This window comes from Falco rusticolus, chromosome 8 (assembly GCF_015220075.1).
Source record: "Falco rusticolus isolate bFalRus1 chromosome 8, bFalRus1.pri, whole genome shotgun sequence".
NCBI classification, from domain to species: domain Eukaryota; kingdom Metazoa; phylum Chordata; class Aves; order Falconiformes; family Falconidae; genus Falco; species Falco rusticolus.
In genome coordinates this window covers 22,046,452-22,074,344 of record NC_051194.1, presented here as the reverse complement: position 1 = coordinate 22,074,344, position 27,893 = coordinate 22,046,452, and the positions used below count along the sequence as shown (strand labels likewise).

Genomic DNA, 27,893 nt, shown 5'->3' with positions numbered 1-27,893 from the left:
AGACTGTCTATGGGGTAGACATGAAAATACACATGCTCTTGAACCCAGGTGCACTTTCTAACAATTGAGCCTACTTTCCACAGACCCTCCGAAACGGATCTTTAATATGTTAAAATGTAAGAAACATTGATGTACTCTGCCACTGCAAGCTTTCCAGACACGATGAGTCAGATGCCTGCTTTAAAAGAGTAGTCCCTTGGTTTCCGTCCAATGCTGGGCAGCAGAGCAGAGCCCCAGACAGTGCCCTGCCCAGAGAAGAGCCGCAGCCCACTCCTGAACAGTTGGTCTGCTGTCAGGATTCCCCCCCAAAAGGTCAAGCAGGTGACGGGGCTGAGCCTGGGGGAGCCGTACAATTTTATAGCGGGAAGGAAGGAAGAATGAGCACAAATTCACTTATCTGCACGGTAAAGCTCTGTCCTTAAAGGGGAAAGGGGTGGTTGATGATGGCCCAGGTGATTCTTCATAGTTTATTTCTTCAAATGAGTATTACCTCAGCCAGTTCAGTTGAGAAATGCTGTTCTCTGCCCAGCAGCATGATCTTTTGTACACACAGCGTCATCTTTGTCAGAGATTGGGTTCTTGCAGCAGTTAGCACTGCGCGTTGTTGCCTGTGTATTTCTGGAGAAAGGACCCAGGGCTCCACAGTTCCAGGCAGCCAGGGATGACGAAGGTACAGAAACAGCTGCAAGTCTCACACAGCTTTGCAAACTAAGCACTCTGTGAAATGGCTATAGTTACCTTTCACAGCTTACACATTACTATAATACTTACCTCAGTTCTACCCCGTATGCAGTGCAGAGTTCCTTGTGACCAACTGTGTGTAACCTGCCGAGGTCCACGTGCTCAGCCGTGTCCAGCAGTGGACCCGTCAGCTGGTGCAACTGCTGAAGAACTCTTAATAAACCTGCCGCTTGTTTGCAAACACTACATGTTGTGAGCAGTGGCAGTGGAATTCATTGCAGTAGACTCATCAGGAGTCTTAAAAATCTGGATTAAAATGCCAAAATTCAAAACTAGAGTAAAGCATAAAAAAACGGGCTGGATACAAAGAAGACACAAAGTTCTTTGCCACTGGTGGTGCCAGCGTTCCATGAATAGCTGAGACCCCATAACACCCCAGAATACAGAGGCATTCAGCAAGGAATGCACAAATCATACTTTTTCTTCTTTCCCATCCAAAAATTCTGCCTGCAGATTTTTCTTAGCCCATGACTTAAGCTTGACTTTAAACAGCTAAAGCTGTTGACTGGAGACACAGACATCATTATGCATTGATGTCCTGTAGCCCTAACATAATTGCTGGCTTACTATTATCTGTTTCATGTATTCTCTGAATCAGGTAATAAAATAAAGCTTTGAGGAATTTAACACATAAGGGGTTTTCTGGAGAGAGCAATTATTTTGCAATCCTATTACGGTTGCTTAAGTTACATCAGTAATCTAACCAATTCAACACTGAACCTGTAACTGGTAGAAGCAAACCAACAAAAGACAACCCTTACAACACCAAAAGCTACTAAGAGAAGGTGGGTTTTCATTTTTCTCATGCTTCATTCCTATATATTGGAAAAGACAGATTCATCACCTGAATATCCTGCTGTTGATCCAAGTCCAGAAGGGTTATGAATAAATATAAAAAATTTTGTGTATCAGAACAGTCAATACACAATTGTCTTAATATTTTTCCCTGAGGAGAAAATGTTAGAGACAAGTCGATGTTAGGGGGCATCCCCCATGCAGCTTCTTCTCCCAGTTAAGGAACATTGCTAGCCTGTCATCCATGAATTGCTGCTAAGGATCAACAGCCTTATTCCGTCCTGGCTTACTTGGTGAGAAAGATGAAGCCAAAGTTTTGCTTACATGTTACAGCTCAGGTAACTCCAGCAACTGTTAGTGCAGTGCAGTGGCTAAAGATCTAGCAGAATTGTTAATTTTGCCTGCTTAATTTTTGCTGTTACAGAAGGTAACCAGTCTTGTCCAAGTGCAGTCCTGAAGTGGATAGAAAATTCTTTAGTGTGAAGAAAAGTGATGATTTGTAAGTGAAGGAGCTGGAATTTGATGGAGTGAGGTTTGATGGTTTTGTATGCTGCTGTGAAGTAGAATCTGCGTGTTTTCTTGTGCCAGGGCCCAAAGACTTCAAGCAACATTATTGGGTTAGGCATTAACCTTTAAAAATCAATAAAAATAAAACCTTATATTTCATTAGGTGCTTATGGTCTGACAACAAAACTGTTGCACAACTGAGAAATTCTGGCTAACAAGCCATTAACTTTAATATAAGTTAATAAAATATTTACACGTGAGGTACTGCCATTGCACTGTTACCTGCATTCCGTATGCCTTAGCACATCATGGTAGAAAAACGCCAGTGAGATTCCATACACATTAGTTTCATACTTCTGTGTTTCAGTAAGATCAACTATGGTCTACTTCAACTATTACTTTCCACTGTATATTATGTACCTTGCTGATGCTGCCATTTGGAAAGTAAATGAAAGAGCACAATACTAGTGCTATTAAAATACAGGAGATGAAGCTTACTGCATGTATTAATCTGTGAGTGCAGTTTTAAATACAAATAATTATATAGAAGGCCATCAGTTTGAATGCTTGAGTATGTTACTCCTGAGTAATTTCCAATAATTTTATAGAGAACTTTTTTGGGGAGGTGGTGGGTGGTGTTAAAAGTAATGCTTTTCCATATCTACGCTAGTTCTAGTGCATGCACTGTTGTATTTGCAACATTCAGATCCAAAGTTAAGTTTGTTTCCTTGCAAGCTGATAAATCTGGATTGCTATATTTTTGGGGAGTTTTATGTGAGGATACTTTGGGTCTCAATTTCAGTCTTGATGTCTGCTGTCAGAGTAGCATTATTAATTGCACATCTGAGATGGCATAAACTTGTTACCGAAAAGCATATATTGAACCTTTTAGAGATTTAACAAAGTTGTACTAGGTGATCACTAACCTTTTATTTCAGGATTTATAATTGCTAGACATCAAATTGTCTAAAGTAATGATTCTTTTCAATTATTTGCTTAAAGATACTGGTTTTAGAATAGGACTAGCAGAAGGAATGCTAAAGGTATCAAGAGAAAATATCCATATCTCTTTCTTGAGCAGTATATGACATCAACATGTTTCAACAGTAATGTAAGATATGCTTCATATGCATGGAGTTCTTTATGTCAGTGCAGTAGAAAAGCAAATGCTAGCATTCATTTGATTTACACTGGAACAGAAACAAACAAATTGCTGAGGTTTACAAAGCCTGATAGCTTTGGACACAACCTTGCCAGGCTCTGATTACAGCAGGTATGTGCTCAAGAACACAGAGCTGTTCCTTTTCCTTCCATTTCTACAGTTGATTATAGGCCAAATCTTGACCCTTGCAGATCTAAATTAGCATGCGGTCTTCCGGACCTCACAGCACCAGGTGAGGCATTTCACAGCTGTGTCAAGTCATTGGCTCTGTGATACCCCCCAAGCCCCGTGGAGGGGTCCTGCGCATGATCACAGACCCATTGCCCACATGCACTTCGCTTGCATCCATTCCACCCCAGAGCATCATGTGCAGCAAGCAGGATACAGAAACAGACTGTTTCTATTAGTGTGTTGGAAAAACAGTTCTTCATAAATAATTTCTCCCCAGTTGAAAGCATCCTATGAAAAATTATGAAAACTCAGTTGATTTTTCAGTATTTCTGACCTATCTACATGCAGTAGGATTTGATGAAAAACAAATCCAGTCACTAAATGCAATAACATTTAAGTTTTGACTTTATAGATTCCAAACTACCTGTTTTCACTAGATGGTTCTGATTCTGGATTTTTTGTTTTGTTTTGGGGTTTCTTTTGTTTTGTTTCAGTTTAGGTTTTGGTTTTGTTTATTCTGCTTCATATCACCTTGTCCAGATCACATTTCCAGGGCAAAATCTGATCCTTGCTGCCTGAGTCTTGAGGTCTTTTTGTTTGTTTCCACATAATTTTTGGTACATTGTGTGAGTTAATTCAAGCATATGTCATCCTCACAGAAGTTTGCCCAAGTTATCTTCTCTATATATAGCCAGATCAGCTGTTTAGTGTCCTCTGGTGTTACAGGGAGTATCATAGCTGGCATGCAGAGTTGGTCTCTGGACCTAACTGACAGACATTTCCTCATCGTGGATCTTTGAACCTCCAGATGTGTTCCGAGTAAAGTGATACAAAACCATGAAGACTGAAAAGAGGGCTGTTTTACTCCAGAGTCTTGTCCTTTTTCTTTTTAACAGTAATTTCCCTCTTGGGAAGAATCCTTTTCTCCGTTATTCTCTAAAAGTTTTGAATCTTTGGAGGGGGACAACATCTCACAAACAGAAAACAAACCCCAAAAACCTCAATCACTGAAACTTAGTGGTTTAGAATTGTCTCTGGTTCTGCTCTGTTACAGTTTGTAGAAATTTCAAGTGCTTTTAAAGTATCTTCTACGTGAGGAAGGAACATCACCAATTAAAATCACTTGCTATTATTAAATGTGTACCGGAACAGCTTGACCAGCATCATAGAGCCAGAGACCCAGGACCTTTAGAACAAAAAGCTGATTCTTTCAAATTTTCAGGGCAAAATGTTCAACCAAACTCTGTCTGCTGCACTATTGTGTATATATGTTTCTTCAGCTTGGTTCAGCTCTGCTCCTTTTAAGCATTCACTTCTGTAGGCAGTTCCTCAGAAAAGTCTTCCAGATAATCCTATTTGCTTTCTTTTTTTTGTTTGCTGCACCAGAGTTTACGTTAGATAGTCAAAATCATTTGGCTTTAACCTAAGCTTGTCAGGGTCAAGGATGGGATCTAAATTATTTAAGATTTCTCCTCTATATATATTCTAGGTAGCAGGGGTTTCAGTCTAGAGAACCAGAAGTTTATGGGCAAGGGGTTTTTTTGTCCCAAATCTATGTGGAAAATATCCTCAAAACACCTACCAGTACTATTTCTGGTTGCCATCATTTTTAGAAAATATAGAGTACCTTGGCTTTCCTCACCCTGTACACACCCATTAGCTTCAAACGTGAGATCTGTTGTGAAGTTGATGGTTTTAAAACAGAACTCTGTTCTGCGTCTGTAAGGCAAACCTCAAATACTTTGTCCTTGTGTCAGCTGTCCACTTCATTCATGGTATTGGGTTTGGAGAGTTATGTTTTGTTGTTGGCTCGCAGGTACAAGGTTATTGTTAGTTCGACATACTTTTATCAGCCACCACTAGCTGGTACTGTTCCTTGCATCTTCCATTTATTTATCCGAGGTCCAAAACAACTTCAAAGCCCTGTAAATACAATCGATAGATCAGCTGTCAGCAAGTATTGTTATGTCAAGGAAGGTAACAGATGGGGTCAAAGAACGATCCCCCTGATCTGCTTTAGGAGGCTGTGCAGTTCAGTGGGTTTGACTGTTTCGGGTATTTCTTCTTTGAGAGCCCTCTTACACAAGGCTTTGGTCTTCTGTTTTCACAGCATCACAGAAGAGGTGAGGTTGGAAGGGACATCTGGAGGCCGCCTTATCTATCCCCCTCCACATGAGCAGGGTCACCTGGAGCAGATTGCCCAGGACCATGTCCACCTTTAACCTGCGTGACATATATTTGTCTTAACAACCCTGATTTGTGATGCTACATCAATTCTAAAAAATTGTTTCAGGACAGGATAGGAAAAAAATGAGGGGGCTCTAAAATACCTCCAGTGAGTAACTTCTGTTAGTCAACTTAAAGGACTCATCTGACCCTGTCAGTACTCCAATGTACAATCCCTAAATTTTGGTAATTTTAAGATCTAGTGCATAAACCTATATACTTTCCATCAAGATTCTTTTAGTAAAGATGTTGGGATTTTTATATGGATTTTTCTGGGACTTGATCTTGCAGAAGATGTACATCTTTAAACTTGAATTACACCTCTGCATAACCTGTTGAGCATTTTTATTCTGCTTTCATCTTTCCACCTTATCTTGAACTATTGTTTTTTATTTCTCCTATTCAGCCGTTTTAGGGGAGAACGTATTCTGGTTCATCAGAGTAGTTTACATAACTTGATATGAGCACCTGTATTTTATTATATCTTGTAGGTACATCCCAGCTACTTAAAAGCATTTTATCTACAGTTAAATCAGGGTTGCATGTTTTCATTATTTTTTAATACTTATGCTAGAATATTTCATTCAAGAGCCAGACATCTAGTTTTTTCTTTAGTAAGTAATATTAAATATGACTTGGCAAATTTTCCTGATTTTTGAGAAAGGAGACGTATTCATTAAATGTTTTTTTCATTTTTATTCTTACCATCTAATCAATTTAAATGACTGGCTAAAACTTTGGAGATGGACATTCATGTTAAAGATTTGTGTCCCTTGCCACTTTAGATGCAAACATCAAGGTAAATTTTCTGTCTTGTCTAAAATAAATTTTATGACAAAAATATCCAGCCATTGCAAATACCGAAGCAGCGTTGTCAATGATAGCAACTGCAAATTTTCATGTAGATAAGGCTCTCAATTTTATCATGCTACTTACTTTAATTTCCTAAGTAGGGTTATTTTGGGCAACGTTCACAGAAATATTATTTTAGCATGATGATCTCTGAGAGCCGTAAGGGTCCGAATTTAATGCAAACATAGGGCCGGCAACCCCCGATCAAAAAAAGGAAAATGGTAAGTTCCACTTTTCATTAGAACTACAGAAGTATTTTCATATGGCATTTTAAACTCTCCTGCAAAGGTTACTGATCTTTTTTGGTGTTTCCCCCCCCCACCCCAGTGCTGTTCCTACTGATTTCCTTCTACTATTAAGAATTATCCATGCTTGGTAATGCTGCTATCTTTTGAACTTTAGCCTTCTCTCAGATTTTCCTCACCTCTAGCCAATGTCAAGCACTAATAGTGGTTTGTGATTTTTCTGCTGTATTTTGTAGTACATTCACAGACTAAGCGTGAAACATGAGGCCAGCTGGAGCAATCAGTTGAATTATACACAAACTCTCCTTCCAAACCCAGAGATGCTAGGGACAGTAGGCAGGTAATGGACTTGGCACTGCTTTTGCTACACAGAGTTGTGAATGGGATGATCACCAGTATTCCAGAATGATGGAAGTTGCAGCTGTTGAAAAATATATTTTTTCTAAATTCACTCTCTATCCAAACTGCCTCTTTGGACTTTGGCAGATGATTCTGTAACAGTTAAATACTTGGTCATAAGTGTGCCTCCACAATGAGGAATAAAAAGGCCCTGTTACTTAAATGACATATGCAATTACGCCATCATCCCAGAAGTCTCTTAGACCTTAATGCAGCATTGTACTGGCTTCTACCACCATTTTCCTTATCTTTGAATGGAAACTTCCCAAATTATAACTGCTTTTGCCTTCAAGGATTCTTTCTGTAAGCACTCTACAAATAATCATATCATATTCTCATTTTTAACATGATGGCTAAAGGGCTAAGTAATACACAGTTCTCCTCTAAAATAAATAGCTGAAGACTTCTCTCAAATTAAGAAACAGTATCCTGGTGAGAACTTTTGCCTTCACATAACGAACACAAGGTGATACATCATTAATCATTTGATCAGGCTACCTCCTCGAGAGCCCAGCTTCTGGGCAAGGTTTGACATAGTTGCTCTGTGGAACTGGTGATCTGCTCTTCGAACGCTCCCAGGCAGATCCTCACAGACAAGGTGTAATAGTTGCAAAATTCTAACGGGCTTCTGGGGGGGGACCGAGTTAAGGGAGGTCCTCTAGCTGGTCTTCTCAGATTGTGCCCACATATGACAAAAAGATGCTGCTGGCTATTCTCTTCCAGTTTCTTAGCAAGCATCTGGGTTACAGAGCTCCTGGGAAGGCAAGGTCGGGGGCGCGTGCCACGTCCCTGGGCTGTGGGGAGCGACTGGCAGCACTGGTCCAGCTGTGCTGGGGAATGCAGTGCGTCACCACTTGTTGCCTTGGCATTTCACACAGCACCCGGCTGCTCCAGCTTTTCCAGAAGCTATAGGTTAGCCAGTAAATATTTAGAGGCAGTCATACTTAGCAAGTGCGAAAGATTTCCCTCTATGTCAATAACCATACAGTAATATTTTCAAAGCTAGGCCACGGAGAATCGAGCGTGCTGTTTTCCTGTATGCATTAAGTAAATAATAGTACTCTGAGACTCAAAACAGAATTTTTCTCTTGCATAACCTGCTTTAACAACAAATGTTTGGGGGGGCAGGGAGGAGGTTTAGATAAGATCTAATTTCTAGTTTGCATCAGAAACTGCATTTTCAGTTTTGAAATGCAGTTTCAAAAACTTAAAGCTGTAGGCTGGTGAAGGATTTAGATTTCTCACTGTTAGTTACCCATGAAGCACTTACCTTTAGCAAGGGCATACCGTCATGGAGGAGATTTATGGTATGGAAGTGGATATACATTTGATCGTTTGCTTTCAGTAATCAAACTGTTAAGTAGGCAAACTTTCTGGTAAAAGCACCCTGCTGGCTCCTCTTGAGCCTGCTGCTGGCCAGCACGCCTGGCTCCCTTTCTGCCCAGCTGTGCTCCAGCTGTTCTCCAGCTAAGGCCACAATTACAATATGACAAACTTGAAAGTTGTCCTTCGATCTGTCTCACTTGTAACTTGGGTTCCGTAGCTCAAAAGCCACTTGGTTGAGGGAAACCACACCTGGATTCTTCAGCAACGATGCAGCCAGGACAATTGTCTGTAAACTGTTTCTGAATCCATCTCCATGTAGTTTCTTTGCATTTAAAAACATAGATATACTGATTTAGATTCCAACAAAGTTAAAGGTTTTTTATCTGTCTTTGGGGAAGTTATTGTAAATAGATGATGAATACAATCTCGTCTCAAAGCTTGGGCTCATTCTGCTTTCATTGAAGCAACCACAGTGAAGCAAACATGCTTTGGATTTAGAAAAGGCAGCGGAAAGGTTTGTGAGGGTGTTTTGGCTCTTAGGAGAGTTCATTGTACAGTCTTCACCTAATTGCAAAGAAGTCTGTTTCCTAGGTAGATGAGCTGTTGGAGAAAGTTGGGTTATTCAAGGACAGCCACACCAGCAACCGTAATCTTCATCCAAACATTTGAGTTAGCTTTGTGTGTGAGCTCAGCGACAGAGATAAGAATCTCCAGGAAGCAATGTGTCACACATTAAGTACTTTGATTGCCTGTGTCATAGCTAGAAGTCAAGACAGTCATGAACCTCCTCATGTATCTATCTCGTGGAGCCCCCTCTTAACTGTTTTACTGAAGAGAAAAAAACAGGTTGTTTGTTGCAAAGATTTTTCTTTCTTATTTTTGTGTGACTATTACAAAATTTTGCTGTCTTATGAACTTTTGGTTTTGTTAACTCTTGTAACATTTACTGTCTTGATCTCCCATAATTTATTTCTGAGGAAACAAAATGTTCAAGATCTAGTCAAACTGAACACCGTATGGTTTATGGTAGCAATTCTATTGGGCTATTGTGGAAATGCTGTTTAATGGTTTTTTGCTGGATGTACACTATACATATATACACACATATATATTATAAAGCTATACTGCTTCACAATTAGTAAAATACTGTCTGTGGAGAAAATGTTCCCAATAAGATGAGTACCTGGTGAGAATTTAGATGAGCTTTAAGCTGTGTTTCATGAAGAAAGATGATTAAATGCCTAGTTTAGCATATTACTTGCATATACAGTTCTGCTGATAATTATGTTAGAGCTCATACTTTTGTATCTGAGTGTCGAGCAAGAAGACTCTGCAGGGTAGGAAACTGTTGAATTCTGCCTGAGGATAAAGATTGATAGTTCCGTTTGGCTGATAGTTGAATGTAAAATATTCTAGACTACTTGTTATGGTTTCCAGGAAGAACATTTCTGTAGGATTTTCACATTAGCTCTTGGACGTTCAGCTCTGCACTTAAATATCTAGGATCCCAGGCATACGATGCAAGAAAGCAGTAATACCAGTGCAGGCCGTTCTTCCCATGTTTATCACTGAAAAAAAAACCCACAAACCAAACCAAACCAAAACCATATTCCCCCTCCATAGTTCATCTTGAATTCCTCTTTGCATACTGGCTTTCCAGGTTCTGCCTGATTTAGAATCATCACATCACACACTTGGGACCTTTAATTAAGACTCTAATGGCTACCACCCATCTGCCAATCTATCTTCTTTGTCATTTGTTCAGAATTTTTTTCACAAGACCTCATCTTTTCAAAACACTGGTGATTTTTCAGCTGTGACGTTCATAGATTATTCTTGCTTCATTTTTGCTCTTGTATTCCTACGACCTTTCTTTTAGCTGATAACTTCTGCCTGCAAAGATGTAGAGATTTCCAGTGTAAACAGTCTCTCTCAAGAATATCACAAATCTCTTCCATGTTTCTTTTTAAGTAGTTTATAACTTTAATCTCCAGGTTTCATATAAATCAGGATAATGATCTGTTTCTTCCTTCTCCCAAACCTCTTACAGGGTTGTTAAAGATTCACCCTTTGGAGGTCAGACATTCATGCCTTTTTCTGAATAGGATGAAAAGTTCAGAAAAATGCCTTCTCTCATCTGACAAATATGCCTTCTCAGACTGCCGACTGCCTAGAACTAACGAGGCAACAAATGAAAGTACTGCTAGGGATCGAGTTGTACACTCACGGCAGGCATGCAGTTTCAGTGGCATCTGTAAGGAGTATTTTTGGTTTTGAGATTTAGCTGCCTCGTTTTAGCAGCCCTTCCCTTGAAGACTGTACCATTGCCTGAAGTACCAGGCATGACCCATTCCTCTTAACAGAGCAGCGACCGTTCAGTAGTGACCTCTGTGTGTCAGGAGCCTGCTGCTGACAGTCGCCCATAGTTGCGATGTCCATATGAATTGTTACTGGAAGCAGCTGCTTTCTTCTTTTCTGTTCAAGCAGATATTCACACCTTTTCTTCTACACTGGAACCCTCCTCTGGGAGAGGAGCCAGCTGGTAGTGTAGGGAGCCGTTCCTGCTGGCACGCTCAGGTGGCAGCGTCACTGGTGTCCCACTCCAGCTGCAGTGACTGCACGTGCATGCCTACAAATGTGTGTACAGGTGACAGACATCAATAAAACTAGTTAATAGTGAATGACTAAATTACTTTTGGTTTTTTGTTTTGTATGAACTTTTGTGCTGAATTAATCTGGCAAATCCATTCATGACCTCTTTAGGAACAGAAGTGTCTGCTACGGTGTGTTTATACCAGCTTGTACTAATTTTTCACGTTGCCTGGCATACTAAAAAAAAGACAGATTTTGACTCCCATTACACGTAGAGGGTACGTTTTATGTTTAGGGGACGCTCCTCTAGACTCCTGTAGTGCAGAGAGGGGGGCTTCCCCTCTCCGGGCAGGTAGTAGGATGAGCTGTACCTCAGGAAAGAAAGAAGGGAACATCTCCTGGCAGTTGGTGTGCATTTCTGCGGAGTATTTTTCCTTAAGAGTATTTATCACTGATGCACATGTTTTCCTTCTCAGTATTGTGGGAGACCTAACTGCTGATCTGTTAGGGTTATTATGATGATCATCTCGCACTCCAGCCTTTCCGTCAAAGAGCTTACGCAGCAGCAAGACAGATAGAGTGAAGGCTCTCAAATATGTTACAACCTGAAGTGTAGAAATACTTACTTCAGTCTGTGAAGTGAATCTTTTACTGGCAGCTTTTCAGACCACTTACTGACCAATAATGCTGGAATAATACTAAAGTTATGTTGCAGACTAATTAACATTTGTTTTGGGTTTGCATAGGTAGATTTCTTTCTCCTGTTTAAAGTGATGTCTTTTAAGTTGTTGCTGCTGCTTTGTGTTTGGTTGCCAAGCCTTGTCTGACCTCACTGCAAGGGAAATCTTTTCTTCAGGGGTTCTCTGGAACTTGTCTTCATGCGATGCAGTGAAGATGACAATCATTAGAGATGCTCTGTCAACACTGACAAGCACTGTGATAGTGCCACATTCTGGATGGAACAGTTCTTCCTTTGACGATGATCATAAAATTAAATTCCAGACCTCCCTAGTGCTACGCAATACTACAGGATGCCTGAGGTAATTTGCTGTTCTAAAATACTGCCTTTTATAAAGTAATCATGTTATCTAGCAGGTCCTTTTTGTACTGTAATTTTTAAGACATTTATAAATTACGTTGAGAAGTACAAAACTAGTCACTAAGAGATGCTAAATATAATAGCTAGTGGTTAAATTTGTGTTGTGTTTTTTATGAATTGTGATCGTTGCACTTTTCCCCTGTTACTTACTGCAGGTTTTGTATTGTATGTAAGGCTTATGAATGTTATTTAGGGAAAAAAATGCGGATTGGGTGATTCTTTATGGTTGTATACATTTAAATAAATACGTTTGTATATGCGTACATATCCATAAAGAATTGTTTGACTATCCCCTTTGGGGATTTCTCAAACAACAGTAAGAAGAAAAAAAAGTACTCAGAGTAATCAAAGCCAAACTAAAATATCTAAAAAGATAATTCAAGGGCTGGGGTAGTATACAAGCTATTTCTATTCATTGGTAGGTTTGTTTATAATTTTTATTTATTAGATTTCAAACTGTCTTCCATTAAACAGTAGAATAAAGCCATTGAGTTTAAACAGGACTGGAATTGCTTTTGGTAACCCTTCTAAACTTCAGAAAATTTTCATAAACTACTTTTTTGTTGTTGTTTTTCAAGATGACAAGTTTTATGCTGCTTTTGAACATAGTTTTGTTCTAGCATAGTAGTGTAAACATGATATGTAGAGAAAAGGCACCCCTGTGACAGGCACGGCAGCCTTTTTGAGGAGCAGTACCATTTTCAGCGTGCAACCAGTTACAGTGTAAGCTTCAGGTTTTGCAGTATAGTGGCCTTGAAGGCAAATGTTTTCCTACATCCTTTGCTGCTTATTCTCAAGCACAGTGCAGCCTTTTCCTTTCCTCACACCCTAATTTATACTTCTGTCTGCGTAGTACTACTACAAGTATTAATGAGGCTGCATCACAGAACGGACCACTGAATGGATCCAATTTAAAGAAGAGGCAACGAAGGATATTTCTAACACAGACAAGCTCAGCGATCTGTTCTGCAGCACGTACAAACCATAGATTGGGGCTTGTACAACAGAGGAGGGCTTGGAAGGGAAAAGTCTGTGGGAAAGGGGTTCTGCTTATGGCCAGTTTTGTTCACGAGTCAGTGCTGTCTTGGTATTGCAGTTTTGAATCATATTTATCTTCTCCAAGAACTGGGGGTGGGTTACTGCACGAAGTGCTGTGTTTGCTTTTAACTTCTCGATTATCAATCGGCTGTATAAAGAAACTCTGCAGATTATCTAATAAGATGACTGTCTGTCTGTGCATACACCGTGTTCCTCTATCATTTCAATCCGTTAGGAATCTAAGCTCCGCAGGTGAAGAAGCCCGGAAACAGATGAGGTCTTGTGAGGGGTTGGTTGATTCGCTGCTGTATGTGATCCACACGTGTGTGAACACATCAGATTATGACAGCAAGGTGTGTGCATGTTTCATCTAAGTGAATTTTAGCGATAAACTGTATGCCTGATAGGATCCTTCAAGGTTGTATAATAAAATTTCGCTCTGTGGTGCACCGAGCTCAACTGGTCCTCTCTCCCAACCCCAGTTCACTGATGCGCAGTCAAATTCTGTTGCATAATATGCTGCAATTTTTCAGCACTTTTCATTTTCATCAGTGTTGAAGTATTCATTCTTTAATAAAATAATAATAAGCTCTTGTGCTTTTCATTTTCATAATACTAAAAAATAAGCCACTACAGGAGAGATTACTATTATAAATACTTTCGTATTTGAGGGTATCAGAAGAGAGATTGCAGTTTTCACAGAGAAACAGACAAAGAAACCCAAGGCCCAGAACTGGAATTTAGTGCTTGTGCTCCGAATGCCTGTTCACCTCTACTTGATTTGTTTGGTTTGCTGTATCACTGTGTAAGAAAGTACCTAATTACATGACATCTTTCTGGCTTGGCTTCAGACAGTGGAAAATTGTGTTTGTACCTTGAGAAACCTCTCTTACCGTTTGGAACTAGAAGTACCTCAGGCACGTCTGCTGGGTATCAATGAATTGGATGACTTGTTAGGAAAAGAATCACCTAGCAAAGATTCAGAGCCAAGTTGCTGGGGGAAGAAAAAGAAGAAGAAAAAAAAAACTTCACAGGAGGATCAGGTTTGCCGTTTTCCTTGTAGTACAAATCTGTCAACTGTGGTTTAGCTAATGGTGGGGGAGGAGTACATCACTTGAAGAAAAACTATCATATATTGAAAAAAAATCCAGAGGTTTCATCTAATTACAAATGTATGTTCACTTCTCAGTGGGATGGAGTTGGCCCTATACCAGGATTTTCCAAGTCCCCTAAAGGGGTGGAAATGCTGTGGCACCCATCTGTGGTGAAGCCGTACCTAACACTTCTAGCAGAAAGTTCCAATCCTGCTACTCTAGAGGGCTCTGCAGGATCTCTCCAGAATCTTTCTGCGGGCAACTGGAAGGTATGTGAATTCCTACTCTTCCTCCAGTCATATTTTAGCTGGCTTTTTTAGTAAGATATTGAAATGCGCTTTGAAGGAATGTGTGATTTTCTAGTATGCATCTGAGTGTCTCTCTCTAGTGCACATCATTAGTGCTTATGTGCTGCCATAATGTTATTTCCACAGTGAAAAGCAACAACAAAGATGGTAGACAGGAAGAGCGATATGGATACTGGCTTTGAAATTGGTACCATTTATTTTAAATAAACAGAAAAAGCTTTCTTCCAGTGCACATTAGGTCAAAATAATCTTCTAGCATCTAGGTGTGAGTTCTGGTGGGAAGTTTACTGTCAGAATAAGACCAGCATAAATAAATTGTTTGTATTTGCTTTATTATTTGTATTATTTCTTCCATACGTTCTTGCTTGTGGCCCTTGCATACAATATGTTACAAAAGCACCGCATGAGAGCACTTCATTAATGTTATGTATTTGTCACGGATAGATTAAAAAAAAAAACCCACAATTGCTTCCTTTGCTTATAGAAAAAAAGCTTAGACTTTTTCATTTTATGACCATTATAGAATTGGTATTTAGAAAAAAAAGGAAAAAAAAAACATCAAACTGTTCCCTTTTCAATGACTTGTAATCTATTAAGCTATTTTGTCTTTTAGACTACTTTTTTTAAACATGGCTTTGTAAGAGGAATGGGTGAGAAACAGAGCCAGCTCTTTATAATAATAGAAAAGACATTTGACATGCATTTGACGTGTCATCTTTTCTTTGGAAAATGTCTCCTAACATACTTAATCTCTTACTAGGTTGTAATTCTTACTTCAGTTGGAATGTTGTAGTAGGTTTGTGAGTAACTGGAGTTTATTGTAGTTCGCAGCATACATTCGAGCTGCTGTAAGAAAAGAAAAAGGACTACCAATCCTGGTGGAGCTGCTGCGAATGGATAATGACAGAGTTGTTTCATCTGTGGCAACTGCCTTAAGGAATATGGCATTAGATGTTCGTAATAAGGAGCTTATTGGTACGTACAGAACTGTGCTGAAGAAAGCACCATTACCAATGTGTCAGACCTTGTATTGAAAATATACCAGGATGAGATTCTATCGGTAGAAACAGCATACTTGATTTTCCTATATCCTGTCAGCTGCGTCACAGAAATTAATCTTTTTGACAGCAGTAGCTTTTCGGAGTAATACTGACATTTTAGTTTGCCTTTAGCCATCTTGCATGGCAATCTCTTTACAACAGATGGAAGTCACCACAGCTAAATTAAACTGGACAGGAAACTGTCAGTACAAAATGTGATGGAAAACACAACTACTTCCTTGGAGCTAAGTGGTAACCTTCTCAGAGGGTTTTGAGGTCCCTTACATATTCTAAAAGGATAGGACAGCTCTGCTGCCACTACATCAGTAAATACTTTATTTGATAGTACTGGATAGGGAGAGAGGGAAGAAATCCTCTCCTAGTAAAATATTTCCATGAAAACCCAGATGTAGGGTATCATATATATGTCTTTGCTGAATTAAGTAATCAAGGGTGCTTGCTAGAAAAACTTACTGTTTCTCTTTTTTCAATTTTATTAAATTCTTCAAGCATTCACCTGTGCCTCTCATCTAGCATTTAAAAAACCCCACATTTTTCCTGCCTTGAGCAGGAATCTCAGTCTATTATGGCAAGCGTTGAACATGCCTTGCCCTCAGCTTCAGACTGCTGTGGCCTAAGTGAACCCTGCTAACACAATGTCATGATCTAAAAAAAATTCATTTTTGTTACAGAAGTATTTTCTGTCTTGTTAGACTGGTGGGATAAGTATATAACAACTATTTATACAGATGAGAGTATCATTATTCTTAAAAAGATAAATGCAGGTGAACAGAATTTAATATATATATTTCTGAAGCTTCTCCATTGTTGATGTTCAGAACACGCTTTCTTGCAGCACAGGTATTACCTGCAAAAGAATTTGGTAAAAAGAAAATTCTGTTCTATAGCACCAGACATACAGGTCATGCTCAGGTGATACTCTTTTTTTCAGGATCTTTTTTTCCCGTTCCTGGCAGAACTTCCCAGTTCAAGAATGCACCTCTGCCTGTCCCCTTGCCCTGTCGAATCCTTAACTATGAAAGAATTACTGGCTTTCCAGATACACTCTGAAACTACTCTTTGTATAAAATATTTTGAGACATGAAGTGAGTCATAAATTACCCCATGCTAGTCATCTGTTTTATGCAACTTTACTGCCATTGGAAGGGGCAGGAATAATGGGTTTACACAGTCTAAACTATGAAGAAAACAAGAGACTGTGGACTCCCAACAAATAACAATATAAACTGGTATATGCAAACGTGTTGATGAGCTTGCTAAAAGATTGGCAGTGACCAGGTACTACCATATGCAGCATTGTTGGTGATGGTTTACAGTGCGTCTGAAAAGTTTTTCCTTGTGTTTGCACAATTCCTTTTTGGATTTTTTTCCCCTCACCCCAAGCACATTATGCAGATGGCTGGCTATTGGCTTTGTGTAAAGCTTATTCATTTTTCACTGTTGTGTACAAATACATCTTCAATAAAATCAATTAATCATTCAATAAACAGCACAGCTGGGGGGGGGGGGGGGGGCTTACCTTGCCTTTAGTTAATTCCCTTTGTCTGCAGTGTGATTATTCCTGCGCATCAGTCAGTATTGAAATCTGGAAGAGCTGAGATCTGATCTCTTAGGGGTAACGAAGAATGTGGAGAGAATGTCTGAAAGGAGAAAAATCCCAAGTTACTGTAAGGATTTCTTTAACCATCCCATAAATGAAGCCTAGGAATATGCACTGCTTCTTTAATCATAGTAAATAGTGTAACATTTTCCCTTGGATGATTCTGCTTTCTCAAATGCTCGTGTTTTAATGCAAAAATTCAATTCCTCACATTTTTAAACTAAAAGGAAAAAAAGTTCAAAAATTGATTTCTAGTCTCTCTTGACTGTGTAAAATGTGAATTTTTGAAAGGTTTCCACGGTTTTGATACTGCGTTTCTTTTTATTGCTTTCAGATGCAGATTTGTGATGAGTCCTGTAGTTTCAAACCTTAATTACTAAAATGTATTATTTTTTTTTACTTGGTTCTGTTGATGGGGTTTTATAGGTAAATATGCTATGCGAGATCTGGTTAACCGACTTCCAGGAGGCAATGGTCCAAGCATATTGTCTGATGAGACCGTAGCAGCAATCTGCTGTGCTTTGCATGAGGTCACTAGTAAAAACATGGAAAATGCCAAAGCCCTCGCTGATACTGGAGGGATAGAAAAACTGGTGAACATCACAAAAGGAAGAGGTGACAGGCAAGTAGGCAACAAAGTTCATACCTAGACTGTTTCTATTTCCATCTAGGATGGTTAAGAATGTGGGAAATGGGTTTTTTTGAGTTGGAAAAAGGATCTACTTTTGCTGTCCTGATCCAGGTAGCTAACAAAACACGATTTGTGCTGGGAAAGAAGAGGCAGTCAGTACCACCATTCTCTTGCAATGTATTCTCTAAAACTTTTGGAGGCTTTTACAGTTGCATGCAGTAATCACATTAGTGGGGCCTATATGCAGGTTAAATGGTACTTTAAAAAAAAAATGTCCCCTGTTAAACATCTACAAGATCAATGGAATATTCAGGATGTATTGCAATAGCTATTAATTGTATCTAGCGTGGCCGTTCAGTCGGTGGTAAGGAAGAGCTGGCCGGCCGTGCAGTTTTCCTGGCCCGTGGGATTTGCCCAGGTAGGGCTGCAAAGCAGATGCTGGTTGAGAAGGCATGACTGCAGACCTACTGGGGTCTGGCTGTGCCAGCCCCTGCGCTAGGGTTTCTGTTAACTAGTTCAGTGCTGGGCTTGATCAGGTGTTGGGTTAATTTAGTAGTGAAAAAACCTTTCAGAACCGGACAGCTGAGCGTCAAGGAACAGGAACATGCAACGGCTCCCAGGTCAGGCAGGGTCAGCACTAAGTCAGCCTCATAGGCCCCATATGGCTTTGCTCAGCATCACTGCTCCCTACTTCTTAGCAATATGATGCAAATCGTATTAGCAGGACTCTTGTGTAAGCCAGGTACCACAGATCACTCTTCTATGGATAGCAGAAAGCTGATGATACAGTCAGCGTGGTGTACTGTTCCCACTGTGTTTGATCAGATGTCAGGAGAGAAAAGGATCTTTTCTCAGAGAAGTTGGTCAGTGTGAATTAAACATACCACATTTTTACCGAAGTCTTTGTCTCAGAAGGAACTGGGTTGTATTTTGAGCATCCAAGATGTGCTTCCTTCCTATGTTCAAAGGACATAGACTCACTTCAAGTGTGGGTGTGAATGCAGTGACCCTTTATATGACTTCATTGGTCTGTGGAGACAACATGTAAAGTTGCATCTGCACTTATATTTATGAGGCAACAGGGTACACTAAACAAATTTAACATGTTGTGAACATACTGAGTGTCTACTCATAGATTAATGCTATCAACTGCCATTGTTTTCACTCTTTCTTCCAATAACTGTATTTGGATGAATCTTCACAGTGACAGAAAAAGGTGTACATTTACAGAGATGTCATGCTGTGACATTTAATGTCAAATCACTGCTTCAGTACCACCACCAGCTTACTACCATTTCTCTTTAATAAGGTGGCATGACTTTATTTTTAGTAATAGCTAGACCAGTTTTCCTAGCCTTGCCCTCAAGAGCGGGAAAGTGTTTCCCCAACCAATAAAAGTTTTCAGTAGTGCTACACAGAACTGAAAACAAAGCCTCACTATGACAATGTCTGGAGACTTAACACCAGTTCTCTTTTATTTGTTTATTCATTTTCTACAGTTAGGAATTTTGTACAACAATTTAAGGTATGTAGACTCCATTTTTATGAAACGCACTAAACATAATGTTTCTCTTCATGATGTTTAATTCTTGCAGACAATGACAGTAACTCTTTCAGCCTTTCTGTCTGTGTTCCTCACGTGTGGGACCTGAAGGGAAAATTTCTAGGCTGGAGAGGGAGAAGATTGTAATGTTTAATTGGGTTCTGCACCAGGCTTTTGATGAGGCTGCTGACACAGCTGTGTTCACATTGTGGTAACGCAGGAGTGCATTATTGACACCTGGAGAGATGACCTGACTTGCTTCATAGCATCAAGGTTTAGGTCATTATGTAGCTCAGGGAAGTTGTTCTTTTTAAGTGGAATTTCTAATAATGTAATATACTTTACTTCCGTAGATCATCACTGAAAGTTGTCAAGGCAGCTGCCCAGGTACTGAATACATTATGGCAATACCGAGATCTCCGTAGCATTTATAAAAAGGTAAATTACAAGATTAGCCTACACTGGAAAATAGTTCTACAAAAATTCCTAATTTACTGGAAAGCAATTTTGATGGGTTTTTTTTCTTTTTGCCACTCCACAGGATGGATGGAATCAAAGTCATTTTATTACACCAGTATCAACACTAGAGCGAGAGAGATTCAAATCACATCCTTCTTTATCAACAACAAATCAACAGATGTCACCTGTCATACAGTCAGGTCAGTCAAGAAATGTAAAGAGCTGTACTGAAGGGGTAGCTGGTATCTTTTTTTTTTGACTCAAATAGCCTCTCAGTTTACAACTAACTGTCTAAAACACAGAGGTCATGCTGTCTCTCCTGTATTTAGACGTGAAGTACTTCACGTACTCTGAAAGTTACTTTCGCTGTTGCTGTTGTCAGGCTTCAGATTCCACAGGACTTATGGATGTCTCTGTATTACCATTTTAGTTTGAATAAGCAGCACTTTGAAGCCCGTCTCCCCACTTACTCCTTAACACAAATCAAACTGCAGTCTCAGCATGTGTGAACTGTATTCCTTTTGGATGAAACAGAATCAGATGGTGTGCGTCCAGACCACTGATATACTCCAGCTGCTAATGGGCATTCAGGTCATGGGACCAGGTTAGATTTGGTGCTAAATAAAATCCTCAGAGTACACACCTGCCCTTTGTTACCAAGTATTTCCCTCTACAAAGCCACTCCTGTGCTGTATGACTTGGCATTGTAGATGCAGCCTCACAGAACACGGGTACTTGATAGCATAGAAAGCAAAAGACCAGCAGTGAGGAACCTACTTTCATTCTCTATTATGTAATGTCCAATTAGGATAAACAAAACAAATACAAAAATCTTACTTTTGTGACTCCTCATTTCTCGCCTTTGTGCCTTTAATATCTTCAATGCTAGGATTTAGATCTTCGTGAGGGGGCTGAAACAAAACCTGCTTGAAGTCGTATGTGTTGTCTTCATTGGCATTTTGTTTTATCCAATGTAGTCTTCTTTTTTTATGTGAATAGATCTCTGTTAATACCAAGAAATATCTACCTACCATGACTGCTAAAATAAGTGACCGCTTCCTACAATACTGTTGTTTAATTACTTTACATAAAAGTAACAGCCCTCACACATTCCTTCACAACATCGCTGACTTAAAAAACAAGGAATAGACCAGAAATTTAGTTTTGTACGAGAAGTATACTTCCAGTGTCTTAGGAATGGAAAGAAAGCGTACCTTTCATGCCTAGGGTTCCTCTCAGCCACCACAGTACAACATACAAGACGGATTCCTTTGTCTAGTGCCATACAACAGCAGTCTGCAGTTACCAGTTCTGGAGGGTTGCGTTACTCTGATCTCACTGTGTTCCACATTCAGTTTTCTCCCAGACCTCCGGGATTCCAAAAAAATGTCCTGACCAGGTATCTTTGTCATTCTCAAACCAGGTGATACTGGAGGCAGTTTTTGCTTTTACACCCAGTTGCCAGGTTGCACGTACTGGCATCAGAACGCTACCTTGAAGTCATAGACTGTTTAAGCAATGTATCTAATGCCAGAGCCAAAAATACCTTCTCAAAATCAGCAATGACAAGGAAGCAAATTCGGCTTGGGCTCAGGGAGGTGACCAGATTCTACCAAAGTGTAAAAGGATTTTCCAGTACCTACTGCCACATACATTTCTCAGCACTTTTTCTCCCAAGATACGCTAGCAGAACAACTGCATTACTCCACTTCTTAGAACAAAAGTAGAAAGTGAAATGGGCAGCTCTAACATACTATTCGGAGTCTGTTGTACTTCAAAGAACACTTAAAAAATCCTGTTAGGAAGCATCTGCTTTTCTGTTCAGAGCATGAACAAGCTTAAACTGGTAAGGTGAAAGTTTGGTGCAAAGAACGTGTCCACAGAGGGTACTGCAGTAGCAGCCTTGCTGGTGACAGCAGACACAATAGGAGATGCATGGTAGAACAGCTACGCTAGGCCTGTAACAGTTGTTTTTGTTTTGGTCACTCAATTACTAACATGCACATTACGTTGACCCCTGTCAGAATTTTAATGATACCCCCAAATGTAGCTTTTTTAGCTGTGAATATGCCAGGATAATATCAGTATTTAAACTATCCATAATAACACACAAAATTGTGAGATATGATGTAATGGACACAGCTAATGGAAGAAAGTACCATTGATTAATATTTTGAAGCAGAATTTCCAGAAGTTTTCTGAGGTATTTTTCTGCTGTGTTACCAAGTCTTTCTAAGCCAACAGAACCTAAGTGGTCTGTAAAAGAGGGAAGATTTAGCGGTACAAATGTTTTACAACTACGGTAGAGATGGACATGTTCACTGTAAGAATTTCAAGTCAGTCATTCATTGCTGCCATGGTGGTCAGCCACCTGGACTGCAAAATGCCCAAGATATGCTTCTGCATGCTAATTGCAGAACAGTAACGCAAGAGTTTACGTGGATCACTTCAGCCAGGCAGACCGACAGTTTTTCTGTCCTGTCCCAAGCGATAGGATGGACTTAGTGTGTTTAAGTATAACTTCCTTAAAATCGCAAACATTAGCAGGAGTGTCATCATCATAACGCACACAAATTATATCATATGCAGACTGAAATGGGCAGGGTCTCTTATTTCAGTTGTAAGCATCACAGAGCAGTGACTCGCCATTAATGTATAAAATTATCTCGTGTTATGTTGTTGATAGCTTTGGCACAGGAGTTCTTCATCCAGGAAAAATGATGTACTTGTTTTGTCCATTGCCCACATCTCTCTCATTTGTTAATCCTCAAGGAAGAAAGAGATGAGGAGAAAATAAAGAGAAGGTTAGGTATGGGAAAAGCTTTTGTTGCATATGCTGATAATCTTTCTTTTTTCATCAGTTGGCAGCACATCATCATCACCGGCTTTATTAGGAATTAGAGAACCCCGCTCTGAATACGATAGAATGCAACCTTCTATGCAGTATTATAACAACCAAGGCGATGTCATTACACATAAAGACGTATATACTGGTAAGAGAGCAGTTCAGTGAACTTTTAACTGGAATACATAAATATTCCTCATATGAGGCATTTATGCAATCATAATATGGACAGTTGCATTAGCAGGCTTCTTACTACTTAATGTTGTTTTCCATTTTTATTCATTGTATTCATTGCATGTGGAACAGAGCAGGTTTTTCATCTGTCTTTGCTATTTTATTTAAAATTGCACACATAACCAGAATAAGAGAAGATCTGTTTATATATTGAGAGGTTAGAGGTGTTGGGAATTTTTATTTGAAATCCTATTACATAGATTTCTTCTATTACGCACATTCTTGTTATTATTATGTTATAAATAAGAATGATGCAAGGTTGTATACTATTATATTATTATATCAAGATTTCATCTTTTTCCTCATCTGCCGTTTCCTTCTCACTATTTGACATGAGTTGCAAAATAATAGAGATGACAGTGAATAAAGATAAGGAAATTCCTTGCTTTAAAGGTTACCAGTCTGGACAACCAAAACCCGTAACACAAAAAAGCCTCTTGGTTTCAATTTACTGCTGAGGGACAAAATTTCACCATGTGGTGTTACTGTATTATATTATTAGTAGATACCAAAATCTGCAGATTTAATTGTTTGGGTGCTACATAATTTCTTCTAGGTGAAATAGAAGCAAATAGACGAAAGAATAAATACTGAAGTTTATGCCATAACCTGTTTTCTCACAGGTTCCAGCAAACCTTCACCAATTTACATCAGTTCCTATTCCTCACCAGCAAGAGAACAAAACAGACGACTACAGGTGACTCCAAAATTCTGTTCTGAAATGCCACTGGTAACAGGACTCAGCACGTAGTGTTTAATGGAACTTAAGGGAGTTTGAGTGTGTTTCGTAATGTTAGATCGCTTTTTTTATAGACTCTCTATAGCATAGTGAATTTGTTATTGGGCATTAGTGTACTTAAACTGAAAATTGCTTATGTACTTCTATTACCTTTGTGTTTTCTTAGTCACATATTTTAGTGTGTTGTTATTGTGGGATCTGAGACCACTTTTCTGAGGTTTGTGGGTTTTTAGGGTTTTTTTGGTACGTATAGTCAGGTTCTGTACTTCCTACTTAGGCTCTAAATGTACTACTTTTGAAGAGTTACTAGCTTCCCAGTGGATGCAGAAGGAGGCATGCAGGCAGGCTTAGAGGTTTTTCCTCTCTTTAGTTTCATTTAACAATTAGGTACATTTCATGGTGGTTGGAAACCTATATTACTGTCATCTTGGTAGAGCTGCACTTAACTTTTTAGGGAAAGGCTCTGTATAGTATGTGTAAGCTTGAGAAACAAGTATTTTCTCTGCTAATTATATTTTGAAAGCTTATTTTTCTATCATTTTGTCAACAGCATCAGCAATTGTACTACAGTCAAGAAGATACCAACAGAAAAAACTACGATGCATACAGATTATACTTGCAGTCCCCGCATAGCTATGAAGACCCATATTTTGATGATCGAGTTCACTTTCCTGCTACTTCAGATTACACAACACAATATGGACTGAAATCAACCACAAATTATGTAGACTTTTATTCTACCAGACGATCTTATAGAGCAGAACAGTACCCAGGTTCACCCGACTCCTGGGTGTAGCATCAAAGAAAAACAACAGTGTATTTCTCATCTTGCTTGAGAAGAAATGGAATGGCCTCATTTGTTGTTTTGGTTATGAAATGTGAAAGTGAAATAAAAGAAGGAACAAGGAAGATAATTTTTTTTTTTTGAGTGCGGAATTGTCAGGAAGAAAAACTGGAAGGGATGGTTTTTTGCTCTGTTTAGATGTTAGGTATAATTACTTGTAGCTCCTGTAGTCTGGTGAGGGTGTGGGCGATGTGATGAAAGGTTTGAGAATTGAGTAAAAAGAATTTGGAAAGTGTGTAGGTCAGAGCAAATTAACGCTGATTTTTTTTTATGTGAATAAAAGTCTTGTTCTGATAGTTTGTACAGAAAAAATAAAATGAATGCCCTTGTTTTATTGCTATTACTAAATGTCAAGATTGTATGCTATTACGTCTTGTAAATTTCTTTTGTTGGTGTAAATATGGAAATGCCACATTGGTTTAAAGTGCCATCCGTTTGTAATGCAGTGTGTCATTTTAAAAGGAATTTCAAACATCATGCACAAAAAAATTTCCAAGAAAATGTTAGAAATTTTAAAAGGAAAAAACCAACCCACTTTTAAAAATGAGTAGTGTAATTTTGAAGCACAAAGTCCAGTCCAGTATATCTACACCTTTCCCATTCCCTGCCTATTTCATAAGAAACTTCACTGCCATTTTCTATGCACATGGAATAACAATAAATGTGGAAGTCTCATCCATGGAAAGCTGTTCCCTCTTCATTTTTTTATTTATTTATTTTCTCTGTGTGATACTCGGAAACAAATACCACAAATACGACGTCTAGTTGCATTCTTTTAAGCAGGTTAAAGATATCAAAACATTTGGGCCATTTCCCCACTTTTCTTCAGTGCATATCTTCTAAATTTGTCATGCTGGCCGACCAAAGTGTTAAATCATGCACTGTCCTTCCATTATTCCTTAAACTAGTATTTTTACTTTTTATATGGGTGATCCAAGGTATTTCAGGTCTCTGTCCTATTTTCTTCCCATCACTCCTCTACTGTTCCCCTTGCTCTCCCCAACAAAAACAGGACAATCTTGCTTTCTTAGAAATTCCGGTCTCCATTTTGACATTCTGCTTGCATTAATTTACAATAAAAATATTTTATTATTTTAAGTAACTAAATCACACACATGCCATAGAGTCTGTTAACTTTATACTGTCTGTAATTGTGATTATTGTTCCCCATCATTGCACTTTTCAGTGTTTCCAGATATCCCAATTGCATCAGTGAAATGAGAAAAGGTAGGCAGAACTGCTCCAAGCTTCAATGATAAGGAGATCTTGCTTCTCCTTAATCAGTTGGGCTGCTTCAGCCCCCTAACTGCAAAAGGGAAAAGAAATGAAGGGCTAAACAGCAGTGTAAGTAGTGAGTTAGGTCTTAACTTTGATACACAGCTCTGCAATTCGCACCGGCTGCAGCGCGACCTGGGTTGCTGAGGGCCAGTATTTTGCAGAAGGTGCCTTTTGTTTCCTAGAAGACTTCTGTTTTTCCTTTTAAGGTAGAAAATAGCTTCCATTTTCTTGACTTGAGTTGGTTTCTTACAACAATAATTTTGCCACTGATCTTTCATCGCTGCTCTAGCTACTGCCAGAGGCACATGCAAGCTTTGGTGCGCAGGCTAATGCAGATCAATTCTGATTATCTGGTATGCCTATAACCTACTAAAGGTGGTAAGCTCTCTCAGCCAAATATATTTATTAGGCATTTCATTGTCCCAGGAAGATTTAAATTAGCTTCAAATAACAAAATAGTAGATTGAAAAGGTCATAGTCTGTTACTACTTGCTGCTTTGAGTCTGCTAATAACTCTCCAAAACAGAGGGGGTAGTAATTTCAACAAAACCGCTGTATGATGGAATGATTTTTGCTTCTCATCTGAGGCAGTTTCATCAGGATCAAAACCAGCAAGATTTGGGGCGGCACCCTCGATTTGGATCTTTCATGCTGTAGAAAATATATACGTATACACACATACATATTTCATTATGTTAGTTTTCTTTTGGTTTTATTGGTCTCATTTATTTATGTTTTGGTGCTATACTGATTAAAATGACCTGTACAGTATACTTGTTGGTTAATTTCCCTGTACGTGTAGTTTCAGACAGTGTGTGGAAGTGGGGAGGCAATAGGGCAGTTTCATTTTGTTGTTCCTTTCCATAGTGCAGTCTGGCTTTTAGGCCTGTTCCATAATACCAGGAGCATAAATTTAAGTTGAATGCTTTTAAAATGCATTGTATTCATTTTATATTCAGATTGATACTCCACTGAGAAAGATAAAAATTGATAACTTTTTGAAAACGTGGATGTCCGGAGGAGAAGGTGATGCTAATTTGGAAGTTAATAGTGCCCTGGGAAATTCACTACTTTCTAATAATTGCAAACATGGTGAAAGAAAAAGAAATTAAACTTCAAAAGCAAGGAGTTAAATATGATTTGGATTAGAAGGATTGAGGAGGTGTACAGTGAGACTCAACAGCAGGCTTGTAGGTGTCCTTCTGTGGAAGTAACTCCCATGGAGGACAACTGAAAGCATTGACCTCAGTGACACGGTCACACTCACTGAATGCCAGAGAACGATGGGAAACAAGTGCTGAAAGTAACACGTGGCTGTGATTCTGTCTTGTAAAAAGTCTAAATACAATACACTGAAGGAGTGAATCCTAACAGAATTGGGATCATTTTTCTTTTTAAATAGGTTCAAAAGAATCCTGGCCCCTAAAGAGATAGTTTGGTAGGGGATTTTTTGTTGAGGCCTTTACTTCTGCCTGAATGAAAAGTGGCCATTAGCATAAAATCACAGGACGGTTTGGGCTGGAAGGGACCCTAAAGCCCCCCCAGTTCCCACCCCTGCCCCGGGCAGGGACCCCCCCCCAGCCCAGGCTGCTCCCAGCCCCATCCAGCCTGGCCTGGAGCACTGCCAGGGATGGGGCACCCACAGCTGCTCTGGGCAGCCTGGCCCACCGCCTCGCCGCCCTCATGGGGAGAGGTTCTTCCTGATCTCTGACCTGCATCTGCCCTCTCTGCGCTCAAAGCCACCCCCGTGCCCTGTCACACGTGCCCCTGTAAGAAGCCCCCCCCAGCTTTCCTGCCGGCCCCTTCAGGCGCTGGGAGCTGCTCTAAGGCCCCCCCGGAGCCTGCTCTTCTCCAGGCTGAACAGCCCCAGCTCTCCCAGCCCGGCTTCCCAGGAGAGGGGCTCCAGCCCCTGCCCATCTCCGTGGCCCCCGCTGGGCTCGCTCCCACAGCTCCGTGCCCCCCTTATGCCGGGTCCCAGAGCTGGAGGCAGCGCTGCGGGGGGGTCTCAGCAGAGCGGGGCAGAGGGGCAGAGCCCCCTCCCTCGCCCTGCCGGCCCTGCTGGGGGGGCAGCCCAGGCACGGATGGGGCTCTGGCTGCATTACGA

General features: G+C 39.8%; 1 protein-coding gene across 7 annotated transcripts in view; it reads left to right on the top strand.

Annotated features, from left to right (window-relative positions):
• Positions 1-25,199, top strand: part of PKP4 (plakophilin 4) — a 101,473-nt gene extending 76,274 nt beyond the window's left edge. For 6 of the 7 annotated variants that reach the window (XM_037397567.1, XM_037397569.1, XM_037397570.1 and 3 more), the window contains 11 exons: positions 11,873-12,056; positions 13,389-13,506; positions 14,005-14,196; positions 14,343-14,516; positions 15,380-15,530; positions 17,643-17,838; positions 19,744-19,828; positions 19,932-20,049; positions 22,711-22,842; positions 23,552-23,625; positions 24,218-25,199. In XM_037397567.1, coding sequence (XP_037253464.1) covers positions 11,873-12,056; positions 13,389-13,506; positions 14,005-14,196; positions 14,343-14,516; positions 15,380-15,530; positions 17,643-17,838; positions 19,744-19,828; positions 19,932-20,049; positions 22,711-22,842; positions 23,552-23,625; positions 24,218-24,463 — 1,670 coding nt within the window. In that variant the 3' untranslated portion in view covers positions 24,464-25,199. The remainder of the gene's footprint in view (positions 1-11,872; positions 12,057-13,388; positions 13,507-14,004; positions 14,197-14,342; positions 14,517-15,379; positions 15,531-17,642; positions 17,839-19,743; positions 19,829-19,931; positions 20,050-22,710; positions 22,843-23,551; positions 23,626-24,217) is intronic. The other variant, XM_037397568.1, reaches the window with a different exon arrangement.
• Positions 25,200-27,893: the final 2,694 nt, after the last annotated feature.